This window comes from Lissotriton vulgaris, chromosome 7 (genome assembly GCF_964263255.1).
Source record: "Lissotriton vulgaris chromosome 7, aLisVul1.2, whole genome shotgun sequence".
Taxonomy (NCBI): domain Eukaryota; kingdom Metazoa; phylum Chordata; class Amphibia; order Caudata; family Salamandridae; genus Lissotriton; species Lissotriton vulgaris.
Window position 1 is genome coordinate 888,009,704 of NC_141695.1, and position 19,565 is coordinate 888,029,268.

Here is a 19,565-nt window from a genome sequence, read left to right on the forward strand (position 1 = left end):
ACTTTGAATAAAAAAGCTTGTAATATACAAAATACATAATGTATGCATTCCTATTGCCATCTCAGGTTTCTGATGACATTACAAAGCACAGGAGCAAAGATATCTTCAGAACCCCTCAAAGATATTACTGGAACAGATTACACAGTTACCCGATATGTATCCTCTGTACGTACTTAGATTTAAACCACTGTGTAGATGCACATAGATAGAACTCAACCTTAAACAAGCGACAACTCGTTTAGGTGCTACCCATGTATAACAAATAAAAACCAAAATAATTTGCAATCAGTCGACTCCCTGGACAGCATGAGGAATGCGGCATAATGGCTATGTTAAAACATCACCAGAACTTGAGCGTTCACAGGGAGTGGTAAAATCAAATGTTTTAAGCTGTTTTTGGGGGGAGGAGTGGTCAAGTTGCTAAGCTGTCGACCTCAGGACCTTGGTTTGGAAATCAGTGACAGTGGGCATAAGGTCACTAAGGTGTGCTCCGGGCCAGTGGTTATTCTAGCGTTCGGTGGACTATGGTTATATTGGGCTGTGTTAGTCCCGGATGTAATTAGGCTGTGGATATGACATCACCTGCGAGGAATACAAAGAGGTGCACGCTGCAAGTGTTTACTGTAGTGCCCTGCTAACCATGTGTTGCATAATGTGTTACGCTCAGTGGAATCCTATCAGTAATTACTGGTCAGCCTGATGATGTAATGACAGTGGCCCGATTGGCTTAGTGATATATGTAATCCCTGTAAAGTCATGACAAGTGCCGGGTGGCACAGTGTATATTTGTGATTAGGTTCCAATCTGTTTATGGATGATACAAAGGCTATTTTTATATAACCTTGTGTGGAGTTTTGCGCTATATAGAAAAATGCAGAAAAATGCGCTATATAGAAAAATGCAGAAAAATGCACAAATCGGCAAAACAAAGCCTTAACATGAGGAAAGACAAATAGATACCCATTTACTGACTGATTCGTGCAAATTAAAACCATAACATCTGAATAAATAGCAGCTTCATTACTTAAATTGTGTGATCTTAGGCAAATATTTTATTTCACCGATACCTTTTCCTTGATTATCAAGTATGAAGGCACTTTCAAAGGTGAGTTCAGAATACAAGTTGTAAAAAAACTATTGTGTTTGATTTAGCAGTCTATAGTTTAGCTCTATCATAATTTGGGTGTACATGGCAACTGTCTTGCCTTCTAAATTCACTAATACTTCATGTTTAAAAACTATCATTTTTAATAAAGTACTTCTCAGTGCAGTGCTATAATGTGAAGTATCAACGTCAAACCTTTGACAAGCTAAAAAAAACTTTTGGGAATTTTGAACAGACTTTTCCATATTTTATGTGATTTGTTTTATGATTTACATAGGACGCATTTTCAGGGCTCGGCTCTAGCTCGTCTCTCCCTGTTGGTAATTTGTTGGCTCGCCCACCTCTACATCTTACCCCAGGAGCTTGAAAAATACTGGGCCTGCTTTTGAACCCCCTCAATAGGAAACTAATAACCTGTAAGAATAGTTTTGCAGCTGGAATCTTCTGGATTATGTTTTACTTGCTATTAGAACCAATACAACTGACAGCATGCCAGCTAAAAGTACCAGTTATGAAAACCTATAATGTGTAGCAAATTGGGTTAATGAGTCCGCTGCAAAGAACAGTGAACAACAGGTTCGTTCCCCGAGTGGCGGGGATAGTGGCAGACGGGTGGGGGAAATGGAGACGTGATCGTCCAGGGCTGAAAAAACGAGTACTCTTAAGTTTAACTATAATAACAGCGTTTATCAGTGCTTTCAAAGCTCGACAATTAAGTGGCACGTATAAAGGTTTCAATTATGCCTGCCTTGCATATATTTCCTCGTGGCGCCCCCCATGTTAACCTACCCATGTTTACCTTGTTGTGATACGTCATCTTGTGCAGGTGGGCTGGCACCCCTGGGCCCCCGCTGCCTGCATGCGTGATAGAACCTTCACAATAAAAACAGTAATTAGAAGCCGAAAATCAGACTCGCATACCAGAGGTCTACACAAAGCGCTGACAGGCAGCGTGAAAAGCTTTATTTTGGAGGTCGAACCAGTCGTGTGCGTTGAAATAATAATAAAACCGGGAGACGTGTCCGAGCGTTGGTCCCTGGCGCGACGGGGAGCTGGCGGCCCTTGTTGTGTTTCGGTCTGCAGAGAATCAAAAGGCGAACGTATCGAGCCGTCAGTGCAGCGCCGCGGGCCGCCATGTCTCAAGCAGGAATGTGTGCTATAATAATCTAGTGCACGGTATGTAAACAGTAGGAGGCAGTGCTTATAATGTATACTGGCGACCCATGGGCGGCGGTGTCTCTATATTGGCTTCCATTCTTCCAGCCTCATTTGCATGAAAAAAGCGCCTATACTGGTCATCTCAGTTCCAGGTGCTCACCCCGGGCTTCTTGTGAGGCCTGTTTTTGACCAACAATTCAACAACGAGCACATTTCAGAGGAATCGAATCTGCGACACATACTTGAGGTCCGAACTCTTTGGCCACTTGAATATAGATGGCCGTTTGTGCTCCCCTCGTGTTCCAGTTTACGCGCTCTTGCACAGAAAACGTTATCAGAACCGTGGCCACTGATGGAGGCGTGGCCAGGCTGGAGTGACCCGAAGCCCCCCTGTAGATGCTGTTAGTACTCTCTCTGACCAGCAGGCAGCGCCAGTACCAGGGGCAGCGTGATACCCGGTCCTTTATCCAATGAAGGTGCTTGAGGGCCGAACTGAAAGCCGAAGCTGGGCCATTTCATGCAGCTCTTTCCTCACGGGCGCACCGGCAAAAGTCAGTGCAAAGAGTGCTTGCGTTACACTCTATAGAAAAATCGTTCCATCTGTAGGCATCCCAGTCACACTTTGCAGCTAATATATCTCTTCCGAAGCACTCACACAACAGTCTGCACGTGCATTCCACCTCTCATTTTTTTCACACACCATCCTTCAATAATTCTACTCACAAGTATTCCACGTCAAGTTTACTACTACATTCTTAGCATTTCACGCCTTGTGCCATTTTCTTCTAATAACTTCCCTCCTGTACACCAAATGTGTCTCACACATTCACTATCAGGGTCACACACATTTCACTGGATTCTCACTTACTTCCCATTCACTGATCACGTACACTTACAACATTACCTGATCACATACACTACACTGGAGGCTGTCTCATTTCCCATGTCACTTGCTTCATCTGCTTCAATGAAGTCTCACTCAGTCGCCATCATGGACCCCATACACCGCACTGGAATCTCACGCACTCTCGTTGCACGTTAATTGCATGGTACCTATTTTTGTGGTCTGCATGCTGCATTTCATTTACTTTAGTCCATGGTAAGTTTGCAACTGTAGAAGTGAGTGAGGATGTTGGCACCTTTGGAATGTGTCCATTATACTGAGGAATCTAAATCTGTATTTGCATAGTAACTCCATAGAACTAGACCTTGGACATACACCAATAGTCTCGCAAGAATAGGTGTTCTATGAAGATTTACTAAATTAGCATTTTATAGTTTAACTTCGTATCTTCTCAAAATTCTCCATGTTCCCATCTTTTTGAAACCACCTCAGTTTAGGCTGTATCAGGTTGCTCTCTTCTACCAACATCTCTGCATATTTTTAATTGGCAGTTGCTTGCAATGAGCAAAAATCTAATCTAGCCAGGATTTTCTAAGCTCTTATTAAATAAGGAAGATCTGAACTTCATATTCGAACAGTGCTCTAAGCTCTAATATTATGATTGTAAGTTCTCATCTGCTGTGTGTGTTGCAAGTGCTCATCTCAGAATGTTTCTGAGCTCTCATCCTCTCCGGATGTTTGCGTCTCCCATCGTTTAAGGTTGTTCAGAGATTTGTTCTTTGGAGCTATTCACGCACCTTGATATCTTCAAGATGGTATCAAATGTCGCCCTGCCACTATTCCTCACATTAAGGCATGCTAGGCTGGCATCTTTCCAGGAGGCTATAACCCTGCGTCCTCCCCTGAAGATTACTCAAGCTCCAATCTTCTCGGGATAGACACATCTTCAAAGTGGGATGTTTTTAGATCTCACCTTCAGATGATGTTCCTCGTTCCAGACCTCTTAGAATATTTTAAAATCTCACCTTCTGATGATATTCTTATGTCTAAATGTCTCAGGGTGTTTTTAAAGCTCAACTTTTGATAACATTCTCTGCTATAATAGTCTGCGGATGTTCTATGCTCCCGGGGATGTTTAGACTAGCTGTCTTTTGAGGATTTCCGCCCCCTCTATTGTTGTGGTGGTGGTCTTAGTTCTTATCTCCTGAGGATGTTCCAAGCTGTCACTTTGTGAAGATGGCTTAAGATGGTGCCTTCTACGGAAATCTTAAGATCCCAGTCTTGGGTTTCTTTAGGCTGAAATCAGCGGGGGCTGCTCTAAGCTCTTGTTTTCATCTCCTAGTGGGTAAGAATCAGACTCGCTCCTCCTCTGCACGTCTGCTACCTATGATCTTGTTTTTTGCAGTTGAAATAACTAGAAAGCGACAGAACACAAAATTCAGTCCTAAAGCAATATAACAGCCAGAGTCTTTCCACTGTCGGCTGCTGGAGTGGAAGATGTGGGTTCTCTCACGCTCTCTGTCTCAGGATCCTCCAGCCTGCATCCCACTAGTGACACACCGTACTACTATCCTGTAGTTTTCTAAGTGACCGGCGTCAGTAGGATCCAATCACACGTCGCTGTGCAGCGTCGTGCAATGTGCAGGATTCATGCTCAGGGCTATCAAGAGCAGACCCTGAAGTCCCCCAGCCCAGCACAATCTGGCAATACTTTCCCAGCCAGTTTGTCCTCCTGAGTGGCAAGACAGCAATAACTGGTGGCATGCCAGTCTGCTTAGCCAGCCTTCAATAATAGTCTAACTCATCTTGCGAAGGAGTGGCAGGTGCACGGGCAGGCCAGTTGGTGCCAGGCTCCAAGGCATATCAGCAGAAAGGGGTGGGCACTGGGCACCACTGCCTCACCCTATCCATGAACCCGCCATGGCTTTCCGAATTTGCCTCTGGCAAATTCACCTGCCTATTTTTGGATTATCAATATATGTCTGTTCCACTCTACGGACCAAACATGGCAACCACAGCTCACTTTCCCATGGGTACATTGAGCAATGTAATGAAGGAGTGCTTTGTTGTTTTGACATCTGTGAGTGGCTGGCGAGGGTAAAGAAATATTTATACAATTCATTGAAGCAAGCATGCAACCTTGCACATTCCAGAATCCTTTCCTCTTGTTCTTGCAATTCCTCCCTAGGGCTGTTGACACAGGCCCTAACCCCGCTCACTGCCACAGTACTCCAGAAAACAAGTAGACACATCCTTCCAAACTGGTTTACAGACACAATCACTCTCCTCTGCTTGCTTACACTCCTAAAATTTCAACAGATGGTAGCACAGCTGCACAGAAAACAGCTAAGCAAACTCTTTGTCCAAACACATATTCAGGAGCCTGGCATTCCCAACCCCTCAAGCTTGGCTTTCCTGCACAGACCACAGAAGGACTCCCACTGCTACTGGCGCCCTTTGGAACTGAAGTGCCACGTGTTTACTTGTTTCATCGCCATCTTTTCTTTTGGTCCACATTCCCTCTACAACAGCTGAATTGATCTAGAAGCATTTGCAACAGCACAGCAAAAGTGCACACTTTTCAGGCGATCAGAGGCTTTTGAAGCTCAAGATCTGGGTGGGTACCAGGCGGCTACATGTTTGTGAAGCCTCCGAGCCACAGTATTGATAGTTCTGGTGCGTAGGCCTTTACAAGTGTCAGTCATTTTGCACCAGTCCCTCTCCCATCTTTAGTAAGGAGAATATCTAGGAAATGGTATGTAGAGAATATTGGTATGTCTTTAAGCCTGCATTTGTGCTTGAAGAAGGTTGTTTGTGGATTTGCATCAATAGTGCGGTTATGCCTGAAAGTGGTGTGATTTAGACAACACGTAATAGAACTTTGCCTGTGCCTTGTGGCTATGTGACTGAATAAAGTGGAATGTTATGTAAATATGATAAGATTTTGAATAGGGCTTTGTCTTATCAAGGTGAAATGAGATTTTGACTGAATGTGATGTGACTCTGTTGGAATGTGGTGACCTTATTTCTAAATGGAATAAGGGATTGTGCCCAAATGTGGCGATTTAGGACTCGATAGGCTTGTATCATGCCAGTATACGCTGATCAACATATTGGCCAATCACAAGCTCTTAGGTTTTCCTCTGGCATGTAACATCGTTTAGGTGGTGCAGGAAGCCTCCACGGGTAGACTCCCTCTTTTTATCCGCAAACTACCATTCCAGCCTCTGGGGCAAATGTTATAGCTCCGCAGACCAGGTGATTTTCTGCCTGAGTCTTCCGAATCCACAGAAATGTCGGAGTCTGTGGGTGACCTCGTGGTGTAGAGTCTCAGGGGCGACCGCGTTATGCCGGAGACTGGTGACTGCAGGGGGCTCCTAATAACCGGAGATTGGCTTCCTATGGAGCGCGGACTCCAGGGTGGTGTGGTGGCAGAGGTGTGACTTCGAGGCTGGGCTCGGGATATGAGAGGTGGCGTGGAAGACCGGTACCCATCCATCTCTGGTACCTGGGGTGAGGAGCTCTTCCTGCGGGCAGCATTGATGATGTTTCGGGCAATCAAAGCCTGCATCTGTCGATTGGCTTTTGGCTCTAGATCCTGCCTGACAGGGGAGAGGGATCTTTCACTCCAAGAAGGGGACATCGGAGCAGGAGGCGGTGGGCTTGTTATTCTCATTGACTCTATGTTTCTCTCGCAGGAAGCAAGAGCTTGGTTTGGTGATGGACTCTCATCCACGGAGGCACTGTGCTGGAGCACTCTGGGGGTCCAGGTTGTGGAGGCGAGTGGTGATGCTCGTCTTTCCTGTAGAGACATCAGAGGACAGCGGTTAGTATTTGGACACTAGACTTCATGTAATACAGAGCAGATACACAGAACAGATGTAGGGTACAATAACACACTCGAGGCTTTTGGAGGGATTACTCAGCACTAACCATGGTTTGCCTGAATCTCCAGAAAGACACTTGTCTACACTGACATCCATCAGCAACCCAAGCAGGATTGGAGTGTGAAAGTTTAAAGACATTTGCTTCTATCAATTCTCACTGTTAAATGAGATTTACAGTACTAATTTGAACAAAATGTGCAAAATAGAATGTTGACAAAAACATGAGATCCTTAACTGCATCGTAAAAGCATGCAGAAATGTTCTGAAACGTAAAATATGAAAAAATAGATAAAGAGAACAGAGAAATAATTATATGTTCATGAAATGTAAGCATGTGTAGAAATGTGCTGCTGGTTACCTAACATGATGTAATGAAAGAATGCTTATATAACGAATCACATGAAAACGAATAAAATGTTTAGGTTAAAGATGTTTAATAGTACGATTTTTACCGCATTAGATTATTAATGTATGAAATACAATTAAAATGACAAATATGACATGCAAATTAGTCTGTTTGAAAAGTGAAACGTGTGAAATGTTTTCTTTTAGCAGTGCCTAATATTGACATGTACTCTTTAGAGAAGAGAATAATGAGTGAATATATTAAGAAAATTGAACTATTAATGCTAATGTGTGATTTATATTAATCTTAATGTAGTAATGAATTTATTGAGCTTTCATGTAGGCTCGAATACTTCTTTTTCTTCGTTTCAAAAAGCAAAATCTAGCTGAAGTAGTCATTTCAGACACTATGAGAACTTTTCCGTGTGTTTCTTTTCATGCTTATGAACAATGGGCCTTTTCTGATTTAGCATCACTTTTGACACAGATGAATCAATACAGTTGCAAACCCAGAGAGAGCATCTGGGAATGGACAGTGAACAAAATGAATTACTTAACTTCTGAGGAAAGGATGCACTTTATAACGTTATTGAAATTGAGGATTCGACAAAAGGATTACTTAATTTATCAAGATTTCTTAGTGAGGTATTGATCACACCATGAGCAGACCACTGTGGACAAACAATGCAAACCATTACGTATGACTGAACTGATACTTTGGGGGCATAAACTGAGAACTTTGGAAGTATAATTGCTCCAATGGAGGAGGAGTCGGATTGGCTATAATTTTCAATTTCCCTGCCTGGATTGCTGTCAGACTGAACTTCGGTTTCTCATGCCTATCACATTTTTAACTGAACATTCAAACTAACTCAACCTCTACTTTGCCTGCTGGTAAAATGTGCAGGTATAACTCTTTGGCAGGTTATGGACTCAATCCTCTGACTCCTTACATTCCCTTCTGCATATTTGGTTTCTATAACCTAAATGCTGAACTTGACTTTCTTATGTACTCTCTCTCTCTCTTATTCCCTAGGTCTATGTCTATTTTATTAAGTCTCCATGACATTGTGTGAGTCATTGTACAAAATGAATTGTATATACAGAAGCTTAAATGTGATTTGTGTTTTTTGACCATTCAAATTGAGGCTTAGATAAATGATATACATGAGAAATGTTATAGTTTTGAGTCATTCTTGGTGTGAAATCCTTTGTCGATAATTTGCCTATTAAGGTATAGGAGATATTTTAGGATAAAAAAAAAAAAATTACCAAACAGTAAGTAGAGGGTCTAAGGGAATGTTTAAAGACATTGCTTGGATATACTCCCCTAAGAATACTTGTAAAACAAAACAACTACCCATGGGTCCAAGAGGTCTGCAAAAAACCTTGTGTGCTGTAATCCTATAATGAGAGGATATTAATTCAAAGGAGGCAAAAAGATAATTTTAAAAAGATTTTTTCTAAAAAGGAAAATCTGTTAAAAATGACGGGTACCCATCACTCACTAAAGTGACATGCTTCATCATCTGGGTGCTCCTTCCTGGTTACTTACTTATGTATCCTTGGGCTGCAACCTTCCCACTGAGAGAAGAGAGCTCATGGATGTTTTCAATATGGAGAAGTATGTGCGAAACTACAGATGTGAAGAGATATTCTATGAATATGAGCGATGGACACTTTGCATCAAAGGGAAAAGTGAAGTTAAAATTGGTAGTCGAAGATTTTTTTTTAATAAGTATCTTCTACTAACCAAATTAAAAACAGTGCAAAAGCAGTTTGAGCAAATTAACTGCATTGATGTAACCGGTTCTGGTCAAAGAGCCCAACCACAGGCTCAGGGGAGCGGATGCGCGGGCACAGGGTCTTGAGCTCAAAATGTCCACGGACTCGATCATTCTCACCTCGGTGCCTACTCGAATCATGGGCTCACACTCTGCAACTCTGGGCAATAGCTTGCTTAATCTCCACTACGGCCCCACCGCAATGGGATGCCCGGCTTTCACCTTGGGGATGCCTATTAGGGGTTATCTCGCAGGGAAAAGCCAGGACGGGTTCCCAAAGCAAGCGCCTTGAGACCTTACGGTGAAAGGCACTATATAAGAAGGTTTGATTTACAGATTTACGGATTTACATGTTCTGAATCCCGGGCATCAGACTTCAAGCTGCACTGGCGAAGGGGATTTTCCAGGGAATTTCTCCTCCATTCCTTAGTTGTGGTGTCTTCCAGAGAGATCTGAGCTAAGCGCAATTGGGGACCCCATATTCCCTCAAAATGGCGCTCACACTTTTACCTCCATGACTCGGCCTAGTCCTTCTGTGCACTAAAATTGGAATCACTGGAGGGTTACCAACCATGTTTTTTTTTTAAGTTGATCGGTTTTCTCTCTCCTCTAATCCCGAAGTAGCAAAGAATGGGTAGGTAATCCTGTGCAGTCTTCACTAAGACTGGGAAGGATATGCCCAGACGTGGGTCCTGTGCTCATTACACCACTGGATTTAAGCTAGCCAGGCTGAAGATGGGTGATGCCCTGAAACTGGTCCTAGGATGATTGTTTCTGGTCCAGGGAGGACCTGGCTTGGCAGTTCGGGTTGGACTGTTCCCACAAGGAAAAGAGTCCAGACTGATTTGCATATGGCTGGGTCCAAACTGGGGTGGTGTGGTGAGCAAAAGAATGATGGATTAAACTCAGATCCTTGTGACTTGGGGTGAATGTTTGCATTGTCCAGCATTCCGTCCATCAATTGTTTCTTTTGCATATGTCGCCCTAATTGGGAAGGGTATGCCCAGACGTGGGTCCCATGCTCACTACACCACTGGATTCAAGCTAGCCTGGCTGATGAAGGGTGATGCCCTGAAACCGGTCCCAGGATGCTTGTTTCTGGCCCAGGAAGGACCTGGCTTGGCAGTTCGGGCTGGACTGTTCCCATAAGGAACAGGGTCCAGACTGATTTGCATATGGCTGGGTCCAAACTGGGGTGGTGTGGTGAGCAAAAGAATGATGGATTAAACCCAGATCCTTGTGACTGGGGGCGAATGCTTGCATTGTCCAGCATTCCGTCCATCAATTGTTTCTTTTGCATGAGTCTTCACTACAACACTATAACCATCACCTGGTTTGTTTACAGGTCTTCCCAACAGTACCCAGACCTCTACTATGGGATTACTACTGCTTCTCTTCACTTGTATTTTAGCATTCTAAATCAGCGTTAACTCTGCTCCCACTCGAGGAGGCAAAGGTGCTACCCTAATTGGGAGAGTCATTTACTTCTTGTGACACAGTGCGTAAAATCTAAAGTCTTTCCTTTACTCCTGAGTGTGTCACTTGTTTGTTGTGTATTTTGTTTGTCACTGTGCTATTTGCACCACTACTGATAGCAGCATGTTGAATATTATTACACATACCACACTAAGATGAGAATATGTTCATGGTTACCTGTATTATGCAGGTGGGTATTTTCATATTTGTATTTCTATTACTGGTAGTCTTTCCATTTTAGAAAACACTGTATGATGGTATCTTCCTACACCATATTTAGGTTAGTTTGTGATTGAATAATCCCAGATTCCAACCACTGTGTAGGTAAGAGATAATTGGTCATGACGAATTGCGAACTGATCATCATTGACTTAACCTATGGCAAGAAACATGTTGACCTTTTGAGCTATCAGAGATCATTACCTCTACTGATAGCCACCACGTTTTTAATTAGACAAGGAGACTCACTGTGTAAATTATTTTGGGGACTACATAGTCCATTTTAACAAACTCCTGTATGTACACAACCACCTTACTACACCAATCTACATGAGTAGCCCTACACCTACACTTCACATACGGCATTGTACCAAACAATCTCCGATAAAGAGCCCCCTTGTGGGTGCCCGTTGGGCATTGCAGCACCAGCCCATACAATGAGCATGTCCTATGATGAAGCATGACACCCATCTGGATGTGTGAGGGCTCCTGTTTCTAAGGAAAGAGACCCCCTTCCCCATCTGATTCCTTAATTGCTGACCGACCAAATTCTCCTTTCTTGATAGACTTGATACCCTATAAAAGAATGTATGCTGGGCGTACAGGCGCTTCTGGTACCCCCTTCTTTGTGACAGATGTTATAGCAAAGCTCCATCAGAACTCACCTGAAATATCTTATTACAGGGCAGGCGAATATTACATTATTACATCGCGTCACTGACTGAAGTGAAAAGAAGGCAAATAAACAGATGCACATTTTTTCGCCGTACCAATAGTAGAGGGTTTGTGGGTGTTTTCCTTAATGCATTGACATGCTGCTTTCTTGGTCATAGACCTTCCCTCCATAATCACAATTAAATTAAGGAGATAAGACTGGCACACGCAGCGGTGGGCATAGATAATGTGGCAGGTAAAGTGGCACCAGTTTCCAGAAGTGTGAGTTGGCACTGCATCCAATTTTGACAGTCTTTTACCACAAGGTTGGTAAAACTGCAATTTTGTCCGCTTGCTTTAAAGCCCATGCACCCTTGCAACATCACTGAGTGCTGCTTTCAGCTTCTGATAGACAAGGAACCTAGTAAGCAGAAATCGGTGGAGGCAAGGGTAAAGGGCATTGATACATTGATACAAAGTACTTTATTCGGTTAGGATATAACCATAAAAGCATAAAACATAAAAAAAATTCCATTCACATGGACAATTTCAATATAAAACATGTCTCCCTTATAAACAAGCTTTACAAAACGACCAAGCTGATTAATTTACTTAATACATAATATGAAAACAAAAAAGTGGTAGAAAATTGCTACAACAGATACAATTATGTTGAATCTCTATGGGTCTGAGAGGGCTGGGTAGTATAGATTATAATTCGTTACAAAGTAAGTCAAATCGATTGGAAGTCTGAATATTATAGCCACTCACTCCGAGGCCGCTTCTGCCCATCGAAAGGTTACACTCTACATTTGATCTTGGTTGGGGGAGGTATGATGCTCTAGGGTAAAAGTCACACAGTTCCCAGGTGTGTATAGGGCCGTCTCCTATTTGTGGCTGCCAGGTTTGAAGATGTGGGACGACGTGTTTATTTCTGAAATGTATTAATACCAGGTCACCAGGTATATCTTTTCGAAGGGGACCTAGCCAGCCCACCCTTCTAACATTTCGTATTCTTCCATCAATATTAGGTGGCAAGGGTCTATTTTTTGTTAACCAGAACACAACCTTATTTCTTAAGTCCTGTTGTCTTTCAGTTTTTCCGTTTGTAAGTGCTGGCCCTCCAGAGAGGACGCACACAAATGGAGCAGCCTCTGGCGGTAAATGTATGTGATTGGTTTTTCGTGACATATTCCCGTGGTTAGGAACTGTCCCTTTATGGAATGTGGGTTCTTTGTTCAGCCCTACTCTGGAGGAGGAGCTCTGTGCTATTATGGATTTTGTGGTTACTTTCAGAGTGTTTGAAGATAACATATGTGAGGCTACTGGTTGAATTTGGACAATGTTACTTTGTGCAGTTGTTATGGGCACTTCAGTGGCAGATAAAAACTGTGTTTGGTTGGGTCCTGCCATACTTTTTAAGAGTAGCGAGTTTGCCTTAGTCATTTCCTCTATACCCGTAAGCCTATCCCCTAAGTTATTCATTCTTTCTATCAAGGGGAATATTATAGAGTTGATCATGATTTCTATCTGGGCCAATAGAGTTGCCCGGGTAGAGGGTGCAGAAGTTTCCCGTTTCGCAAATACCTTACATGCTTTAGGGGTGATGGTGATGGGCAATGGAGGGCTTAAGTACAGTTTTTGTTGTTTTGCCTGACTCTCCGTGTGTTTATCCCCATTTCGCTTTCTTTTAACAGAGGGCACCTGAGGGAACACTATAGATTGCGTGTTAACTTTTGCTGGTAGTAAAAGTGGAGTACCCAGCAAACTTTCATTTAGTTGGGATAGTGTACTAGGCTGGGGACTTGTGATTATTGTAGGGCAGATAGGAGCACTAGATTGCTCGATTCTCGATTCCACAGGAGCATACATAGATTTACATAATTTATTTAATTCCTCCAACAATGATGAGTTTTGTGCTATGTCAACTGTCTGTGAGGAAGATCGCTTACTGAAAGTGTTATCTGTAGACAGACGTTGTTCTGTTCTCTCTATTTCAAGAACAATGGGTGATGTTGCCCTATTTAGGTAGTGGTCCAACGTCCCCTTAGCCGAGTCCCTCTGGAGGATCGTATTTTTGGGCACCCCCTTGCATGTCATAATGTAACTGGCTTTTGTGTATTTAGCACGGGAACAGCAACAAACACCTAGAAGCACCTAAAATGTTCGTGCATCACAGTATGGTTTCCCTTGGGAAGAGCCGGAATGTGCCTATGGATAGTCTTCGGTTCTCTTTACCTCCTTTTGTTGCAAGGCCAAGGGGGGTGGCCCGACCCGGCCTCCTCTGGCCTAAGATGGCCTTAGATGGTCCCGCCCTTGTCCCGGGGTTAGCCCGGCGCCGCCCGCGTGCGTCCCGCGACGCGGAAGGAGCCTCCAAAGTTAAAGCACCTCCGGGCGCGCGAAATGTTGGCAGTGGGCGGGGCTGACGCACAGCAGCCTGGGAGCTGTGGTCTCCCCCTCAGCAGCCGCGGGATGTAACTGGCCGTGGCGGCCAGGAGACACGCAGTGTTGGGCACCCAGGAGCAACTGGAGCAGCGTGGCAGGTAAGACCCTGCTTCAAATGTCCCCCGCTCCTTGGTAGGAGCCTCCAAAGTTAAATCGCCTCCAGGCGCGCGAAATGCGTGGCAGTGGGCGGGGCTGACGCACAGCAGCCTGGGAGCTGTGGTCTCCCCCTCAGCAGCCGGGGGATGTAACTGGCGGCGGCGGCTGGGAAACCCGCAGTGTTGGGCACCCAGGAGCAACTGGAGCAGCGTGGCAGGTAAGACCCTACTTCAAATGTCCCCCGTAAAGGGCACTATGGCCCTCGTACAAGTTTGTGGCTAAATTTGGATCCTTGTACGAACAGAAGTTTTAACAAGGATCAGAATTTAGGTGTTGAGTGATAATGAAAATAGCCTCTCTGGTTTCCCCTGATAAGATCTGATTACAGATTTGTGGAGTAGGTTGAGGAATTTACCACACCCAGGCACTCAATATGAGTGGTTCACTAATAGGGGTCTTCCCCCCAAAAAATGCTGTTTGCACAGGGGTTGCAATTCTTAGTGTGAGACAGCTTACTGCAAGCGACAACATTTGACACTTAGAGTGAAATTTTAGCACGTCAAATCTTTAGAAATTTAACGTGAAAAAATGCCCAGTAAGATTTGGGACATGTGGATGTTGGCCCAAAAATGCATCAAAATCATCACATTGTTCCCCATCTTGTTTGAAAACTGTTATAGGAGTCATTTATTTGCTCTGATAAATACCTATCCCAGAAGTATTGATAGTTATCGGTGGGTCGGTCAATAAAATAACCTCCCCCGGACCACTCATAATAAGCGCCCTAGCAAATACTATTACCCCAGGTTAAAGGATTTGCCAGGCATGTCAAATTCCTCCGATTCTGAGTTTTCGACTTAGGAATGAGGAATGACATGCAGAATTGGTTTTAACACACCCTACTCAGTATGTTTTGCCTTTTTACTGGGCTTTGTATCCCAATGAATTTCTGCAGGTTTGACTTGCCGAAATCTGTCAGTGGAAAGTAGTGGGGGAATGACAATTATTACACAACTAGGAATTCCAGTCCCTGCGAATCCCCCACCTTAAAATAAGGGTGATAGATTACAGTAGCTGAAACCTTTTTGCATATTCAAACTGCCACAAAATTAGCATGTTGCCAGAGGAGCGACCTGCCGGTCATTTAGCCAAAAAGTAATTTCTCTGCACTCACTTTCTTGCCACCTAATGGTGTTGCCACAAGGAATCAACTTGATCTGGCTTGACAGAAGCACCTGCCACGTTTCCTTAACGGAGACTTTCTACCTCCTAACTACAGGAAGGACTAAGCCTGACGCTCCCTCCTGTTATGGACGGGTCCACACCTTCCCACCTTTCTTGTGGGGTGACCAGTCCCTCTTGCGGTTATGTTAAGACTCAAGCCTTCCTCTCACATTCAGACAAAGGCTCTACTTATGTGATGCATCTGAACTACACTACCAGTCGTGGTTGGCATGAATCAGGGGTGGCGCGGTAGGGGAGGGTTAAGTGATGGGTCAGGGAGGGGGGTTACGGGTCGGGTATGTAGAAAAGAAAAAAAATACTTACCTCTTCGGTGTCTCTCCTCTGCTTCCCCTCTGACGAGCCCGAAATAGAAGCACACAGGCTTTCCGAATCAAATCACAGTGTTGATAATAGCTGCATTGTGATTGGTCTGAGGGCCGTGGTTCGGCACTCAGATGGGGACTATGAGCCTGTGCATGTTCTCCACCCAGGCTGTAATGCAGCTTGGGTGAAAAACATGCAAAGTGCGCATGATGGTTTGGCCGGCCCGAAATGGGCGGCCAAATCGTCTTTTCGCACCTAAGTGCTCACCACTCATACCCCTATGGGAAGAGCAGCCTAGCCCTGCCCCGTCCCGCAAAACTCCCTCAGCAGGGAAAAATAAAATAACAACAGCCTGTTGTTATCATTTTCTTTTTGCACTCCCAAAAGCAGTGGGACAACACTCCTCCGCCCCTTAGCGAAGGAGCTGTAAATTTCTCAAGGGTCCTCCATACTATTGCAAGCCTGTTGTGCCTTGGGATACTAGGCTCCAATTAGAGAGGCTATTTTATGCAATGATTAAAATCAGTGCATGTGTGTTATGCTCAAATCTTGATTTTGTTGTGGTTATTGCATAATCAATGAGTTTATCATTTGAGTTTTGGCTCGGGCATAGATGTCATCATGGGCGGCTCCTCCATGTGGGTGGAGGAGCATCGCCCCCACCGCTTTCTCGCAGTGCGAGAAGCAGAAACTTAAAATGGTGTTTTAAATACCATTTCATGTTTCTGCTTCGCACACTGTGAGAAAGCATGAGGGTATGACTGGTTCGGGGCGGGCGGGTGGGCCGACCAAACCAATCATACTCACTCTGCATTTTCTCTATGGCCTTCCATAGACGCCTGTGGGGCCGGAGGCTAGGCTGCCTGTGGCTGCTTCCTGTTCAGACGGACGACGCGGGACGGGCCTGCGACGTTAAGGTAAGTTAACTTACGTTTTTCTAACATTTATTAAACCGCCCCCCCCCCCCCCCGCCCAATCCCCCCACAAGACCGCCACCCCATATCAGCCGCGACTGCGCGACTGGATGTCATTCAAGCAATGGACCTCGCAATGAATGCTTTATTATACAGGCATCGTTTAGTTCGGCTGCAGAGACCAATTACATTTGCAAAAGGCATAAAGGTCTAGGCTGCCGCCATTTCGCTTTCAGCAGTTCCAAGCTGGTAGGAAACATTAGATCATCCGGAGGAAACAGTGAGCGTGTCCTGGTCTGCCTCTGTCAGTCATCCAGCGGGTTTATCTGCGTCAATTCTCCTTCTGAACCCCTCAGGGTCACGCCCTGGGAAGCAACTTTCAACCAGTCAATCGCAGCTCTTTGACGGGTGGTGTGAAATCATCCAAGCTCCAGGAAACTGTTTGGTCTCCTTGGTTACTGCAGAGGTGCCCCAGCAGCTGTGACTGCCTTCTCAGCTGGGATGCTAGGCTTGGTTTCAGCTCGCAGATGGGGCCTGGTGTAATGCAGCGAGCCCCAGAAGCAGGCTGCTCCGAAATGCTTTTAGGGCTTCAGCATTGCTGATTTCAGGTTTTTGATTTCTCTCTTAGCGACTCCATATCTGTGCACAATTCGTGTTACAAGATTCTTTCGAGGTTACATGGACGAGGCTTCTATCCTCTCTCTGGTAATAGATAGGGAATGGTCGGCAATGCAATATCATGGGCAGAGGGGGAACAACTCAAGATCAGAACCAGCCCTCAGTAAGTAGCCTCATGTGTAATGAGTTTTATTACCAGACCATGTAAAATCAATGCCCTTTTACCTGTTTTATGATGTCACAAGGAGTATAACCAGCACCAATCTCAAACCTCCTTCTGATAACTCATAAGCAAATTATCCAGTGGTAAACCAACCTTATATTTCCAAATGTAATTCCTGATGTCATAAACTGACCATTGATATCTCTAAGTCCCTTGATTTCTGGCCGCTCTCCTCAAATTCCATGACCAATGCAGTGTTCTCATGGGGATCAATTAATGTTTTTGTAGTTAAGAAAAAGTAGCAGCTAAATAATCGCTGCTGACCATAAACCTAATATTTTGAAATGAGAACTTTAATTATTATTCTCAACTAAAAACTACAGCAACAGTTCAAATAGTATCTGAAGTAAGTTCTATGACGCAAGGATATACGAATTTCAAAAACATACATTTATTAAAGGAAGAAAAATTGCTTTTATCAACTGAAAATGCTGTGCCAAAAGTTCATTCATAGATCAACTCCTTTAGTTTGTGACTATATTAAACAGCTCAAAGTTACAAGTGATTTCATGGTTGAGGCCTTAAAGATATGTTTTAAGAAACATATATTGCCAATTAATTTGTCCAAGTCTTTAACGCAACGAGAAGTGTCCTCATTTAATTATATGTCTTGTATGGTGAAATTGCTTTCAGAGTGTTGACATGTTTCAGCCTTACATGTATTTTATAGACCTCCTCAGGGCCAAGGGCCATCTGCTGTATGGGAACCAACTGTGTGTGTTTGAAAACATGAGTACTGCCGGGAAAGAATCCTGACTAAACATTGATGATAAGTCCTCAATGCATATCATCATATCATGCACTCTCTGGTGTGCCCAGAACATCTGCTGAGAGTAAGGCTCAGCCAGATATAGAGGAGACTGCTATATGGTTCATTCGGTGTTACTAATTAGGTGCTACATTTGTTTACCACAAAAGGTATGCATTGATTCCTGTGAAAGAACTGTTTGTATTGTTCATTGTGCTCCCTCCATCTCTCAGTGGTTACTTGGGGGTTCCCTAAGCCTTATTTTTTCACAAACAAGTTCTAGCACAGGTACTCTAGAACAACAGGAGCCATCAGTAAAATACCTTTTCACCAGGGACCTCAAGAAACAGAGGCACTTAAAAGATCTTTACTGTGTCAAGCATGTTATGAGCCGCAGTCCAGTGAAGACTTCAAGTCACTAAAGAGCACCAAAAAAAGTTCTTCATGACCAGCCAATATTGAGCTTCTGCCCTCTGAAATCATGGAGCACTAACCATTAACCGTGAGTCAAGTCAGGTTTCAGGGCACCGATAGACATTTGAAAAAATATACCTGCATCATCTTGCCTAAAAGGCCAGGCTCACCTACAGATTTTGCTATTCCTAGAATTAGATTTATGTTCGGAAGTGAATACTAAATCAGAAGCCAAGCCAGCTGAGTTACCCTATGCCCCTCATACTGTTGTACTAGATTTGAATGCAAACTAGGGAGACTACATCCCTTCACGATGCTCGGATTTGGTAATAAAATACTGTGACCCAATCCCCTTCCAAATGATCTTTGAAGATAACCCGGTAGACTTACGAGGTGACTTATTTTCTCCTGACTAGTAACAGTGGGAGCTATGTGGGGTCATATGTCAGTAATAGACAATGCTAGCAACTTCAGATTTTTAACACTATGTTCTGTTTAACATCTGTGTTTTTCTATTACTGTATTGGACAAATATTTGGTTCTGTGAAATTCCTCTGACTGAAAATGTATGTTTACTAAATTTGGCCATTATTGTTAAGTTGTGTCTAAATCTGAAGCCTTAGCCAACTCTTAGACAGTGTGTTGCTCGCTCAACTACAGCTCCCACTGTAGAGCAAGGGAAACCAAGGCAGCTTTGCCAACCTTTACAAGCAACACTTTCCTGGAGCGATGAAGAGGGACAGTAATGAAGCCCTGATGCTGCCCTCTACTTCGTGTCTGTCACAGGACTAGCAAAAAGACCAGTGTGGATGCCACTCTTTGTAATCGAGAATGTGTATGGTGCACAAATTCCACAGGTGTGGTATTGTAGCACTCACATTTCCTGGAGCAGTTCGTAATGGGCACATTTTTTTGGTTCACATAATACATGGTTGCAATATGCCCTGTAAGGGAAGAGTTAGGTAGGGTGTCTGAGGTCCTAGCACATGGTCCTGTCGTGCTGCAGAAAGTGTGTTGTTGTCAGTATGAGGATGCGTGTCTTTGTGATAGGTGCATTTGAAGAAATATCAAGCCCCGGAGATCCCTG

At 44.0% G+C, this 19,565-nt stretch overlaps 1 protein-coding gene across 3 annotated transcripts in view; it reads right to left on the reverse strand.

The window, feature by feature from the left end:
• Positions 1–2,034: 2,034 nt before the first annotated feature.
• SYNPO (synaptopodin) overlaps positions 2,035–19,565 on the reverse strand; it is a 217,326-nt gene continuing 199,795 nt past the window's right edge. For 2 of the 3 annotated variants that reach the window (XR_015297540.1, XR_015297541.1), the window contains 2 exons: positions 4,133–6,909; positions 2,035–4,080 (listed from right to left, as the gene is read on the reverse strand). Coding sequence is in view for 1 of the 3 variants with exons in the window: in XM_086931296.1 (XP_086787422.1) it covers positions 6,268–6,909 (642 nt within the window). In the remaining 2 variants the exon portion in view is untranslated. Of the gene's footprint in view, positions 6,910–19,565 lie in introns of all 3 variants that reach the window. The other variant, XM_086931296.1, reaches the window with a different exon arrangement.